This window comes from Hakea prostrata, chromosome 3 (genome assembly GCF_041222555.1).
Source record: "Hakea prostrata isolate BN-2017 chromosome 3, UWA_Hpros_2, whole genome shotgun sequence".
Classification (NCBI taxonomy): Eukaryota; Viridiplantae; Streptophyta; class Magnoliopsida; order Proteales; family Proteaceae; genus Hakea; species Hakea prostrata.
This window is the reverse complement of record NC_142602.1, coordinates 72,814,977-72,830,116: the sequence shown is the minus strand read 5'-3', so window position 1 is coordinate 72,830,116 and position 15,140 is coordinate 72,814,977. Positions and strand designations below refer to the sequence as shown.

General features: G+C 38.0%; 1 protein-coding gene across 2 annotated transcripts; it reads right to left on the bottom strand.

Moving 5' to 3' along the window:
* Positions 1–4,536: 4,536 nt before the first annotated feature.
* LOC149023006 (ubiquitin carboxyl-terminal hydrolase 2-like) lies at positions 4,537–11,558 on the bottom strand. 2 transcript variants are annotated; one of them, XM_089150882.1, is made up of 3 exons: positions 11,281–11,558; positions 8,138–11,043; positions 4,537–6,123 (listed from the first exon to the last, which is right to left on the bottom strand). In XM_089150882.1, the coding sequence occupies exons 2-3, from the start codon at positions 10,987–10,989 to the stop codon at positions 5,886–5,888; spliced, it is 3,090 nt and encodes a 1,029-aa protein (XP_089007008.1). In that variant the 5' UTR covers positions 10,990–11,043; positions 11,281–11,558; the 3' UTR covers positions 4,537–5,885. The 2 variants fall into 2 exon arrangements, with proteins under 2 accessions (XP_089007008.1, XP_089007007.1); XM_089150881.1 differs by having other exon boundaries at positions 4,538–6,123; positions 11,289–11,558.
* Positions 11,559–15,140: the final 3,582 nt, after the last annotated feature.

Here is a 15,140-nt window from a genome sequence, read left to right as displayed (position 1 = left end):
GGGCTGGAGACATCGATGAGCGCAAATCAACCTCTGGATATGCTTTCTTGCTGAATGGCGGGGCCATTTCGTGGTGTAGCAAGAAGCAGGCTTGTATATCCCTCTCGACCATGGAAGCAGAGTATGTGGCATGCTCAGCTGCGGTTCAAGAGGCTGTTTGGTTGAGGAGATTCCTTCGACATCTTGGGATTGTGATGACATCCAAAGAGGCTGCCCTTGTGTCTCTGTGATAGTACGGCAGCTCTTAGCTATGTCAAGGACCCCAAGTATCATGGGAAGACCAAACATATACAGTTGAGATATCACTTTGTTAGAGACATTACATCAAGGAAGAAAGTTGTACTTAAGCACATATCTACTAGTCAGATGGTAGCTGACCCTCTTACCAAACCTATAGCCAATGATGTTTTTATTTCTCATGTAAAATCCTTGGGCTTGCGTAGATTGTGACTTATTTTTGTATTGAGACTTTCTTATTAATGAGTAATATGAGCTCATTCCAGCATTTTTTTTATTCACTTTCTATGTGATTGTGTTTTGCTAGCATAAAACAAGATATGTCAATAGGCAAGAGAATGGCTCACTCACACGAGCATTCGCCTCTGGCGCCTTAGAGGCGAGCAGAGATGAGACAGATTGTGAATGACTTTGTGTAGGTCAATTCATAATCATGATGTCGCCTTGATTTGGAATCAAGATGAGTTTCTCTATTGTAAAGAGAATCGACATGAATGTTCCCACTATTCATGTTGCCTATAGGAGCCAAGTGCGAGTACTTTATGTGGCGCTAGGGTGGCGACAATAAAGAAACTCGGGTTAAGCGCAAGAGGTTGCGACTAGACTAAGACCTGTATGGTGTTGAGATGGATATACGTTCTATTGTATATAGAATGCTCCACCATAGCACGTATATCATACTATGTGTGCTTAGCGATCATTGGAAATGAGAGGATGGATCCCTGCTCCTCTCATTGTGTGAGTCCTGGACCTTATGGTCCATTAGTGTTCTTAGTGACTTTCGACGACATCATGAAACGAAGGGTTGATGTGGCTACTTTGGGGTGTTACCTATGGTCATGATAGATTCGACCTAAAGGGGCACTACCGGGAAAGGAGTCAATCCTAAGTGTAGTGATGGTGCTGGGCGAAAGGAAAGGTTTGATTCAACTGCACCCTAAAAAGTGTTTCTTTGGCGCCAACCGTATGTTACAAGTAGTGAACATTTTAAGGACAAGAAGGTGATCTCTCAGAAGGATCGAGATACCTTTAGTCTGGTGAGTTTGAATAAACCTAGGACACTGTGTTATACTAATGCTTATTTGATTTGTTTCTATGAGTGATGTGCCATTCTGACCTTCAAGGAAGGTTTCTAGTTTGGGGCTCACGCGTGCAGGTATATCACCGGTCGCACAACCCATTTTGCCAGTATGATTGTGGATATTAGTGTTTGGGACACAGGTGGTCTATGTATCTGGGATACATAGTGAAGAGATCAATATATATGTATATCTAAGATATACATGTGTGTCTGGGACACAAGAGGTCTATGTATCTGGGATACATAGCAGAGAGATTGAATGTGTATATCTGGGATATACAAGTGTGTCTGGGACACATTGAAAGATTAACACTTGCCCTTGTGCAAGTGGGAGCTATTGGAATTTATTAATATGATTAATAAATTAAATGCCCAAGGGCAATATTGGAAACTCACTATTAGGGCGGTTACAAAATAGGGTTATATATTTTGGTAACCACCGCATTAGTGAGTAACTGAGTGATTCATTCACACGAGATTTATCTCTGAGAAACGGCGGCTCCATCTCTCTCTCCCTCTCTCTTAGAATCGCAGGCTTGGAAAATTTTCCTTTCCTAGTTTTTGATCTTCATTCCATTAATCCACGGCATTTGGGTTGTGGATATTATTCCCTTTCCCAGTGATTGTGGAATCTCGCCGGTAAATCTTTGGTGGTGGAACGAGAATGTGGATCTAGACTTCCGCTGCGAATACTTCAAGTAAGGGAAAGCGAATCCAGGTAAGGAATCTTTCCCCCCATCAATTAATTGAATTGAATTACTTTTGAAGTATTACCAACATTTTCTCTTCTCTTCTATTCATATTTATTAGACGTTTTGAGAATGTAGTTGTTTACTTTGTGGCTATGGGTGCTTCCAGACTCCTTGGATTCACATCTTCTACAACTCTCACCCCTTGTAATTTCTTTTAATTCGTACTAGGATTGTAACACGTAGCAATTAATTATCTAGCGAATAAAACTTAATTAAGAACAGTCACTAGAGTTTGGCTTTATCCATAAACTCTTATTCTAAACTCTCTATTTGAAGTGCGAGGGCATTTTCTGCCTCTTTCTTTTGAGTAATAATAAATTGTTATGTTTAGACTAATTTTTTTTTATTGAACATTTGAATTGGAATATACTATAGATCTAAGGTTTTGTTGTGTTGGTACTTATATGCATTAATCACTATCATGGGTGTGCTTCTAGCAAAATAGTGGTAGCTTATTATGTAAAGATAGTAAGGTAAAAAATGTCCCATGTTAGAAATGTCTATGTCTCACAGGTTTCCCTTGATCTTTATGACTCATTTGATATTGATGCGTCTAAATCTGCTCAGCCCTTAGATCATTAGAGAATGACTTGCAAAACAATCATTAGATGTAGCCCGACCGTGGGGGTTGGGAGTCCACCTCTGATGGCTAAGTCAGTTAATGATCACAAAGGCTCTAGCTAATTGTAGAGCTAAAGTATGAATACGATTACTGGGAATACGATTCAGTTACCTTCTTTGTACGTAGGTTTTGACTTATATAGAGTTTACCTTCTAATCCTGTCTGTTGAACTCGTTCGAGCCTTCTTCTAGTGGCCATCAGATCTTGACGGTTAGACCCGTTAGTGGGGTGATGGACAACTTCCCCTGGTCACACGATCTTGATGCTGCGGGAGTGGTAGTTATCCAAGTTGGCACGATCATTTGCTCCCATGAGTGCTGATAACCGTCTCTTTGACAGGTTATCCATCCCAAGAATCTCGGTATCGTGCTTGCCTGTTGATCATGTAACGCTATCTTCAAACCCAGTTCGTCCGAACCTAAATCGGTCGGTTCATCCCCGACTAGGGTTGAGGGTTGAACCTAGAATGGACCCGGTTTAACGATATTTTTCCTATATCAAATATAACGTGTTGTTTGCTTCTAACATAGAAATTGGCTACGCCTGCTTGGTTGTGTCCATGTTATAGCAATCACATTGTGTAGTTAGCATAAATTTGACATGTGATGTACTTATGGAAGTTAAAAAGGACCTTACCCTCTTACCCCTTCTCTACGTTCAACTCTTATTATAAGTTAAAAAGCCCGAATAGGAAAGAATTTCAATATAGAAAGTAACTAGCATATATGGGGATCTGGTCGGGCATGTTGTTATACAAGTTTCATTATAATTTTCTTCTTACATAGTGAAAGTTTTTCTTTTCACTTATGGACGTAGCACAATACATTAATGTGTTAAACTACGTTAAATCTCTGTGTTGCTTCGCCTTATGTTTGTTTGCGTCCGTAATTATTGAATATTGGTTTTACCTTACACATCAAAATTTTTACTCAAGAGATAATACATATTTTTCTATGATTACCTTTAATACATTGTTTCATTATTTGAAAAGAAAGGACACATGAGTGGGAAACTCTAAATATACTCCACGTACAACATGTTGCCCACACATGAATTGCCACCTCATAGCTATTGAAGAACGTGCATGTTACGTTTAGGTAAGGCGTGCAAAACCCCGCTTCAATTGATATTTATTTTTGAACCAAAAAAAAAAAATGATATTTATTTCACAACAATAAATAAATTAATAACTGATTAATAAAAGGATTTGCATCTCTAACAAGAGATTATATCTTAAGCTAAGACAGGTTATATCTTAAGTTACTATAGTTTGGTTGGATTAGAGAGCGAGAGCGAGAAAGAGAAAGAGAGAGAGGTTACTTGAATGTGAGTGTCACCCCAGTTTCCATCTCACCGGCTTGACTGCTTGTGGTTGGGAGCTTGGGGTTGTCGACAATCATGAGTGGCATTTGAAGGCACAACAAGCTCAGCTCACATGAATTTTGATTGATAAATTACTCCGTAGCAACTACCAACCAAATGGTATCTTTAATATTCTCTTATTAGATAAAATAAGGGTCCCACATGGACATGGGAATATGGGATCACGAGGAAGATCCGGGAATTTTTTTTTCATTTATTTATTATGGGCTCCACCTGAGAGCACGTTGTACTCCCAGATGATCCGGACTTGTAGTAGACCAGGAGTCTCCAAGATCTGCGGGACCCACATCTGACGTACAGGATCGGCCACACGATGCTTGACCCCACCGCTGCTTCCTCTGGTGCCGTGCATTGCCCAACCAATGCAACCGCAGCAGCTACCCTCACTTCCCGAGTTCCAAAGAAATTTTTTATTTTTTTTAATTATTAATATTAAATGTTAAGGTACTGATTCTGATGGCAGGAGGTTAGATTCCGCTATAAATCCCTGTTCCTTTGCTATATACTGTTCAGTGATTGATAGCCGTTAGATCATGATCAAATTATCCATCAGTGAACCCTACAAACGCGCATGGTTACGGATATGAACCCACCAATCCGCATGAAAAACAGAATCTTATACTAGTCAACCCCACATTAATCATGAAACATGCATGTAAGACACACTAGTAATAACTCACTCTCACCAGAGATGTCTCGGAAGTAACAACTCGCATGGCTAGGATCCCCACTCATTCATGCAAAAGGGGCCCACCTATTCATTGAGTGAGGGACCCACAATGGAATTGGGGCTAAACATAAATAAACTCCTTACCTTTTCCAGTTTCCAGCTATTAGGTCTCTCTGCTACTGTCTCAAAGAAAATACCACACAGCTCATCAGGAAACATTTGTCAAACTCAATAATGGCTGCCAATGCTTTACAGGTATTTTAAAAGAGACATTCATGTTGCTCAATAATGTTTTCTTTTTTTTAATCATTTCACACTACATTTCAAAAAATGGGTACCAAACAAAGCTTTAGAATTATGGACACAAAGAACTCTGAAATCTTCCCAGACTGGTTGCAAAATTATGAGTTAGCAAGCATGCATGGAAATAAGAAAATAAGATGGTTGATTTTCCATGTGTGTTGGGATTCAAGATGAAAGCAATAATCCAACATCTGCAAGTATCCTAATGCTGAGGCTTATAAAGATTTGAACAAGCTCTCCGTACCCCCAAACTGTAGCAGTAACAATTAATGGATGAAATTCAATTCTGAACAGAAGCTAAGCCACTAGAACTATCATTTCTGAATCTCTGAACATGAGACATGGCTGGCTTGCCATGTTAAAGGCCTGGGGCCCTAAAACACAGAAATTCACACCCCAAAAAAAGTAAAATAAAATTGAAGAAAGTAGAAAACACCAAAAGCAGTAAAGGGAACCCAAATGTGGAAACCAGTGAACCCTGCATAATGACAACAAAAATCCATAGAATTACTTCCTTCAGGATATTGGGGACCATTAAAAATACACTACTGCAGCATCAATTTGAAAGAAAAATCACTGCTTGCAAATATAAAAAAATGGGCATCTTCCTAACCCATAAGGAATACAATGTATTTTTTCTTTCTCCAATTCTCTTCTTTCTGTGTATAATTAAAATTATATACCCTATAAGAAATGAAGTAAACTCTCCCTTTTACAATCTTCCGCAGATAAAACTGTTAAATGACCAATTTTGGCATTCAAAACTGTTACTACACTCACCTTTGCTTCTCAAGCCCTTCTTTTACTTTCCTTTTCACCTTTCTCAAACAAGGATCTTCAAGTTTTTTCATAAAATAATATGTATGCTTCACATTGCAAGACCTGTGCCAGCGAGACCTCCTGGACCTTGCAATCACTGATATAGTACCATGAGGATTCACCACTGAGCTTTTCATTTCTCAATTGACTTTCATTACCTCTCACATAAGCAGTATAATGGCCACTGTGCATGGTGCCGGAGTGTACTACCACCCCAACTAGCTGGTATTCACATTTGTCTCTCTCTTCTCCACACCTTGAGAAAGCACAAAGAAAGAAAGAAGGTCAGCAGTCTAACTAATCATATAGTTCGTGCTGGAGTACATACAGTGAATTGCTTTATAATTAACACAAGAAACAGAAACTACAAAAATCTTCTTGCTTCTCAGAAGATTACTAAAGAGGAAAATTTGAAAGGCTTAAAACATATTGATAGCTATCAACTGGTCTTTTTGAATATTAACCCTAGGAACAACATATCCCTTGTACATAGACTACAAATTCCTAGATGGGTAGTTTGTGCCTTCTGTTAATATAAATGGTTGTTAAAACTTACATCCTCTAGAAGAATTAAGCACAGAAGGGGATTTGGGGGGAAAAATGAGGAAGAAGAAGAAGAAGAAAGGTCATAGTATCACACTTAACAGGAATATTAATTTGTTGTTTTAGCCTAAATCTTCTTATTAAGTGGTGCTGCTCTGCTTTTATTATGTTCCTCATCCTCTTGACACTTTGTTATACATAAAAAAAGGAAATATGAACACTGCTGACCTGTATTCATATAATCGTAGACTATGTAAAGCATCTTAAAGGGTTGACATTCAAAAGCAGCAAATGATAGTTGTGCAGTTCTCCGTTGAATTTCATTCAACCAAGAAAAGAATATAACCATTAAGAATCATTGAATCCATTCTCTTCATACAGTGACATGATGATATTGTTATATGAACTTTTAGATAAGTAGAGCTCAATCTCTTGCATGTGTGTCATACAAAAACTGAATCCAATTCAGGGTTTCAATGATACTACAGAACTGCAAATGAGGATAGGCATTTACAGCTAATATGCATCGAATCAGATGGCATAGAAAAGCAAGTAAGTAAACACTGATGCCTTCTAATCACAAGTAACAGACTATTTCTGTTAAATTCCTTGCCATTGAAAATTACTGATGTGTGTGTTGCTTGATATGTGCAGTCAGGCAATTTGCATAGCATCACAGATATTACTAATGTTTCCAATCTAAAGCTTTGGTTGGGAATTAAGTATCTGTCACTCATTAATTAGCATCACCTGTTGGAAATCATGAACGACGGTTTCAACTAGAACAACATTAGGCTGGAGGTAAGATGATTACAGACATGGGTTAACATGATTTGCTAATATATAACATTACAAAATCAGCAAACTAGTTAAAAATTCATAAAGATCTAAAATTTCTAAAATTGATAGATACATGAAAACTAACAATTATTACAACATAAAATGAGAAAGAGGAAATTATAATGACCACTTACATAACCTTTGAACAGTGATAACAACCGGTGTTAATGGCTATTACCCTCTTGTACTGGTTCTTAAATACTATGACTAGGGTCTTATTCTGAAAGGACATAGATGCCACTGCAGCTAAACAGTATTGTAGAGTATAAAGACATCCAGCACAGGAGGTTCTTAGAACCAACAAAGAAAATAACAGCATAAATTCATGGGATAATTAAACTATCCAGCCTTGATGACAATGTACATAAATATGGCCTAGATGCAGGGAAGTGAAGCCAGCATGAAATGGTGCCCACTTTAGAGCATCAAGCTGCTTGATAGCTGGAACTACTCAACATACAAGCAATCTAAGGCTACTCATTTCCCTTAACAAGCTTTTCTGGCCATCTAGAAGATATGAAGTAAATCAAGGTCAAGCAAAAATCTTACTGGAAAAACCTAGCAACTGAGATTCCATTAATTATATTCTCAAAGAAAACCAAAGATAGTCTCGAACATATGGACATTACTCATAGAGTAGCAAAACCTCAGTAACCTACTATTGACATTTTGACCAATTATAAATTGGACAGAAGAAAAATAGTTATGATCCCATATTAAGGAAACATGGAAGAGGAAACAAACAGAAGCATCCAAAAAACACTTCGGTTTTAACTGTGCAAGAAACAAGAACAGCAACACCAACATGAACAAGAAAGCCTCTACAAAAAGACTAATGCATGTATAATGTGGCAAATAAGAAATTCCAACAAATTCTGAGAAAGTACCTGGGGTCCATATATGGCCGAAGATCAAATGCTTCTTTGAAACTAACTGGACCACTCAATTTGCTCAAGCGGCCACGGGAATCTTGACTGAATCTCTTAAGATGAATGGTTAGGATGGGTGGAACCCTATTGATCAGAATCCTCTTAGTTGCATCTCTCATTACCTTCACATTTTCTGAGTCCACTTCCTCATCCTCATTTTCACCTGAGTCACATATTCTAGACAATGGCTGGGGAACCTGGGGCTGTGCTTGAACAATATCCAGAATACATGAATCACTAGTTGGAATGCTAGCATCATAGTTATCCACAGCAGGTGTTTGCCACTCAGTTGTATGATTCAACAAACCAACTACTTCATCGCCTTGAGAAATTTTCAAGCAACCTAAGGAATTGGAAATGGGGTTTACAAACTCTGAATCTATCTCCTCACCCTTTTCACAGTTGGCAAACTTAGTACAATTTTGGTTTCGATCATCAAGTCTCTTCTTATCCAGAGGCAAGCTTTCATCAGTATTTGTGAAAACCATATCAGTGTCAAGCTTCCCATTGTCTAAATGATTAGCAAGATCCATGGAATCATTGTTGAAACCCAATGGGGCATTGCCACTTCTCACCTCAACTCCATCCATACTAGTCCCTGGTGAGGATCTTCGCAGGCCGCCACCACCCTTAACTTCCATCCTCCTTCGGCCTTGCAGAATTTTAGAACAATTCTCACAATGCCAAGCATGTTTATCAGAGAGGAGCTCAGGCTTTGTAAAGTGTGACAAACAACTGTCAACAGACACTGGAGCATCTGAATCATCAACTTCTTCAGGACAGGAATCACTGCTATTTCCTGCTACAAAACTAGTTTCTGTTATTTCAGTTGCTTGAAATTGGAAGCTCACATCACCTAATGAAGATTCCATATTGGGATCAGGAACCATCTCAGGCTCATTAAATAAATCCCCAAAGCCATTGAAGTCTAACCCATCTGGTTCACATCCTGCAAGAGACGTAGAGGCCTCATCCTCTTTCGTAAAAGTTCCTTCAATGGTTGAGTTTTCCTCCTTAAAGGGAAGCAACAGAACTTCTGAACTTTGAACTAGTAAAGGGAGCTCACCTTCACAGGAATTACTTTGAGAAGAATGTAACTCCAAATTTGGTTCTGGATTAGGATTACCACCCTGACTCAGCAAGTCGGAGTCATTCTGTAACATACCATTCTGGATAACTGTACCAGATTCAAAATCTTGAGCAGCTGATTTGTCGAAGTCTTGTGAAGCTGAATGACAATCAGCAGCTATTTTTCCTGGTTCTTTGTAGTCCAACCTTGGAACCTCATCTGATGGCCCAGGGCTCTGCTCCACATCATCCTTAATGACCTGCTTGTTGCCATCATCCTGAGTATTCGAAGTGTCCTTATTTTGTGAAAATGAAACAAGAAAATCTGATGCATTACTAGTTTCAACAAAATCCAACCAAGAAGAATCATCAATTGAAGCCACTGATTGTTCGACGACAGGCACAATAGATTGTTTAGAACAAGAAGGATCATTGCATCCTGATGAAGTAGCATCAGGCTGGCGTTTTTGAGCACCCTCCTTTAAATGATTTTTCTTACTTTTCTTAGGAGGCAGCTTGGGTTTCCTGGGTAGTGAGACAGCTACGGGCTTCTTAGGTGGAGTTTTTCTAGTTGGCACTGGAAGTGAGAGATCGAAAAAGGGTTCATAAACAATAGAAGAATGCCCACACTCAACACAACAAACACTACTTGAGAGTTGTCCCCTAAATATTGCATCTACAGAAGTGGGACCGTGGTTTGAAGAGGTTTTGCTTTCCACATTAGAATCCTGAAATCTTCTAGCCTCAAACTCCTCAGTACACAGCCCATCAAGCAAGCACCTGAGCAATTCGTGGCTGTCGTGTTGCTGTCGTCCCCTAAATTGGGGAGCTTTGGAACATAAGCACTCAAAGAAGGATTTTGGGTTTATCGCGCCCCTTGAATTCACATCAAGACATTTTTCACTGAAAAGCTTCTTTAAGGCTGTAGTCAGAGACCCAAAAGACCCTTCCAACTTCATGAAATAGTCCCGCAGCATATCAATGGCAAAAAGATTCTGCATTACTGAATTGAAGAAGCAAGTATTACCAAGGTTAGACAAGCCCCTTACTCTATAACCTCTGTCTGAAATTCCTGATCTAATGTTGTCTGACACCAATTTGTTCCCAGCATTGCCTCCACCAAACCAAACATCTTCAACATCAACATCAACATCAACTGAAGTTCCTGCTGATAATTCCCCCTTGAACAATTTCACTAAATCCAATAAGGTATCTTTCTGCTCACCATTGTTTTGTGACTTTTCTACTGGAATTAATGAATCGCACGAGAAGCACCAGCGGAGTTGAGGGTTGTCAAATTGAATCACACAAGGGTGACAATGTTGTCTGGAATGCCAGGCAACATGGCATTGGGGAATTGTCGGCAATCCGATCCCCCCACAAGAAAAATGCGCACATTCTAAGCAGACCCAAATGGCTTTTGAACCTGACTTTGCACCCAAATTACCAGCTCCTTTCTTCTTCCCAGATTTATTCTTTCCCTTAGCTGATCTCCGATCAACCGCAACTTCCCTACAGTCTTCACACCTAACAGATTCGAGTGAATCAATTTTTGAAGAGAATTTACCCAAATCAACATCCTTACTCATATGGGTACATGCTTTTCTCCCACTGCCTACTACTACACTACCTCCATTCTCATCAGATGATTTCAAGTTTTGGAGAATGGTTGTAGGAGAAGCAGAGGCAACTGGCCTCTCCTTCTGAATGCTTTGTGACTTCTTTCTAGCCTTTTTAACCATTAATACCGGATGAATCCAACGAAACCAGGCACACTAAAAGATCTTCAATCACAACTAGCCAAAAGAAAGAAGAAAAAAAACCAGAAAAAATTAATCGGATGTAAACAAACCAGAAATCGTTATATGCTAAACAAGAAAACTTGAAACTTAAGAGATACTAAGGAAAGCCATCAAACGTTTCGTAATTTAAGAAAAACCCACATGCTATTGTCGCAGAAACAGCACAAATTATAAATTATCGATCGCACAGGTAAACAAAAGAGGGAGAAAGAAAAAACCCAAAAAAAATACCTGCTCACCTAGAAATTTCAGTGCTGAAGTAACGATATCACTTGAAAACTCTTTCAGTCGGAATGCATTAGTGTTCGAAGAGATAGAAATAGAAAGATGCAGTTCGTTCTTGTTCTTATAGGATTCGAATCCGGAAAAAGGACAATAGGACAGTGGCTTACGATTTGTGAACGCTCCTCACCACCTCTGCTTCAAAGTACGAAAAGAGAGAGTATCAGTTGGGAAAGGACGTAAATAATAGATGGGTTAGTGAAGATAAGAGAGTTCAAATTAGGTTAGAAGTGTAATAATCCTGAAACAGAGAACATACACAGAGTTAGAAGTCAGAACCCTTTTAGGATTTGGTTTAGAGGATCATCACCGTCCGTTAGAATCGGGTTACGATTTAATTCTTGAATTGTATTAAGATAAATTTGCTAAAGAAATTCAAATATTTGTTTATTTTTATTTTGTCCACCTAAGTTGGTTTCAAACTCTTTTTACCCACTTAAGTGGTCAATATTTCATTAATAGTTGAGTTTGTTCGATCCGCTAAACTTGAAATATTACCAAAAAAATCAATCTTAGATTTCTATTATCATTTTGCCAATAGCGTGAAAGGAAATATAATTTTTTTATTTTTCAAAACTTTATTTAATTTTTTCAACTTTACAAAAGAACTCCCTGTAAGATCTGATTTGGGTTATCATCTTCCTCCTTTCTTTCAAGTTGATGTTATCTTCGACTTTCTCGTTGCGCCGTGCAAGGATGAAGCCTGCTCTTATGAAGGACGGGTTTGTGGTAATTGCTAGTATTTTGGTCTCTCTCTTGGCTTCCTATGTTGTTTTTTCATCCCCCCCTTTTTAACAAGGTTTCTTCGTCTCTTTGTACCTCAATTTCTGATGTAGGTTTCAGGAAATTCCTAGTGAAGATAGGAGCCAAAACACTCTTTTTCTCCACGATAGAGGCACACCTAAAAAACACAGATCACATTCCTTTCTAAATCAAACTTTCTAGAAACCAAGGAGAAACAATGTCGTGCTTCTCCTCTTTTGGTTGAATAGGAAATTATTTGTTTTCCCTTTTTCTATCCAATCCAGATAAACCACGCCCTTCTATGATGTCAGCAAATATTAAGGAAGAAGGAAGAAGAAGTAGTGGATTTAAGATTTTTTTATAGAAACTATGGTCATTGGGAAATAACTCCAATACGTGGCCTTAGCAATTTTCTTATCTTTTGTTCTGTATTTCTAATGAAATGCATTCCAATTTTTCTAATTATTGACGCTTATATTACGATTGAAATTAGGTTTGGCTGGAACTCATAATTTCGTGGGTCCTCAAATTAAGGGCCTTGTTGGTGTTGACACGCCCAATAATGCTAAGTCAAGTTTGCCATTCGTTCAACAATCGAGTGAATAGGGAGTTTGTTTTGTAAATTTGAAAAAAATTAAATGAAGTTTGACAAAATAAATAAGGGCATTTAGGTCATAACACATTTTAACTTTTGAAAAATTAACTGTCAATGTTAAAAAACTAATGTTTGGTTTTTTCTTTACTTTTGGGCAAACTTAAATATTAACTGCTTAAGTGGCAAACAAGACTTTTGAGCCAACAAACTGAAAAAAAATTCCAACAAAAACACATTGAGATTTTTTTTGGGTAAGAATAAAAACCCATTAGAAAAGCCTATTGAGAACTAAGTATTGGCACTGGATTGGGTGAGATATGTGGATTCATACATCATTGATATCAATATGAAATTGATTTTTCACCCAAAAAAAAAAAAAGAAATATGAAATTTGTGTTATACGGTTTCTTCCGGGCTAAGAAGTAAAGAAATCTAAAAAATTCATGACAAAAAGAAAAAATAAAAATAAAAAATCCACTAGGTGAAATTGTTGATCCTCGTCGATATTGATTTGAGGATTTGTATTGATGATGTCTGTTTTTTATATAATATACTCAAACTATAGTGTGTATGGGGTTGATGAAAGAGACTTGCAAAGAAGCACAAGAAATAGCTCAATTCATGGGGCTCAATTGACAAAGATCAAAGTTTCATGGCATGCGGTCAAGAGTTTGAAGTTCTTTGAAGCCAAGAGTACTAAAGCCTCTTATACCTATTAAGCTAGTAATTCACAAAGAAAAAAGCACATTTTATTTTATTTTTTGCCTCATCACATTTTATTAATCACTTGAGAAACTATTATTGGAATAATCCATAGAACCAGGTAACCAAATGCATCATTATCTAAATAGACATGCATATTCATTTAGTTATATCATACAACCAAGGGCAAAGCTACCTAGGCCCCCCTCCCCACCCCTAATTTTGAAATTCCCTGGCCATCATTCCATATGTGAAAATATCAGCACTTGCCCTCCCCTCTACGGGTGTAAATAGATAATCGAAATTCGCTCCTGAATTCATATCTACATCCTTTTAGAGGTATCTGAATTTGTCAATTATTAATAAGATGTGGATATGGTAAATGTGAAACCCCCTAAAATTCTAACCCGACAATCTATTGTTTCAAGTCCGCGATCCCGGTGCTTGAGTATAAGGCAATTTTGGACCATTTGAGTTGAGCCTGGAAGTTCAAAAATCAAACTTATGGAGTTGGATGAGCAAAAGAAGACCTGGCCACCCTAATGGAGTTCAAGAAAAATGAGAAAATCAGTTCGGAAGGCATAAAAAGGAGATTTTGGCATGCATGAAAATTAATGCTAGAGGACTCAAAAGCCAAGGTAAATTATACCATTGATTGGGGAATGTTTAGAGGTTTCCATCTTCTAAAGCCTGTCAAAATCGGCTTTCATATGAAGAAGATAGAGGGCCGATCGATTGGGGCCAGTTGCACAGCTTAATCGACTGCCTGCCTATATATATACCCAAAATCAGGGTACTTTTAGAATTTTGTTTTTAAAACTTTATTTTATGGTTCTCTCACCTCATAAATGTTTTGTTTATGCCAGAGGGAGGCTGAGAATGTGGAAAATAATGAGAGCTTAAAGATTTGAAGGATTATTGCTCATTTGGCAGTGCCAAAGCACGAAATACAAGGAGAATCACATGTTGAGGTAGGAAAACCTTTAAAATTCTCTTTGCAACATTTCTTTTGAAGTATTTATGTTGAGAGATTGCATTAATAGTGGTGGTTGAAGTACTTGATTAGATATGAATACTTGTTTAAGTTCTCCTTTGTGTTTCCCAACTTCTTTGGGAGTTTAATGGTCTCATTTCACTTATTTGAGACGATTGAACCTTTAAGATGCCCGCAGGCAACTCTTTGAGAGCTAATTTAGGGCTTTTGATTTATAACTAATTGGGATGACTGAAAGATGTTTTTGGGACAATACTAGTTTCCCATAAGTCCCAACCCCCCCCCCCCCCAATGGAGTGGATTTCGTGAAGAGCTTGTAATCGAGTATTCTTGGTCGCAGCCTTGGGGGCGGTTGACTAGGGGCAGTCGACTGGCCTTGACAGGCTTATCTACCGCCCCTTGGTCCCAGTGTGTGTTTTGCCTCGTTTGATGCTCAGTTAATTCTTGAATGATACCCAACCTGGTCTACTTGTTTTCTAGGGTTATTTTGGGTCATTTGCACTCTCAATTTGTGGATTTCTTGGACTTTACAGTTTGTTGTTGTCATTTACAAGTGAGGGGAGACATTATCCTATAGCGTGCATTTTTTTTGATTTCATAGCTTATTATTATATTTTGAGGTATGAATTTTAATATGTCATGCATTTGATTTGCATCTGCTTCTCATTATTATAAATGTAATTATGCTATTATAAATTGCATGAGACTTTGCAAGAATTGAAGGTCATTTGATGCTTATGTTATTACATATTGAAATCTATGTTCATGTTATTA

Bases quoted from the DNA above. Each gene is read 5' to 3' on its own strand.
- LOC149023006 (XM_089150882.1), bottom strand. From the start codon at position 10,989: ATGGTTAAAAAGGCTAGAAAGAAGTCACAAAGCATTCAGAAGGAGAGG. The intron at 6,124-8,137 runs GTACTTTCTCAG...TGCTTTCTCAAG, and splicing joins CGGCCATATATGGACCCCAG to GTGTGGAGAAGAGAGAGACA.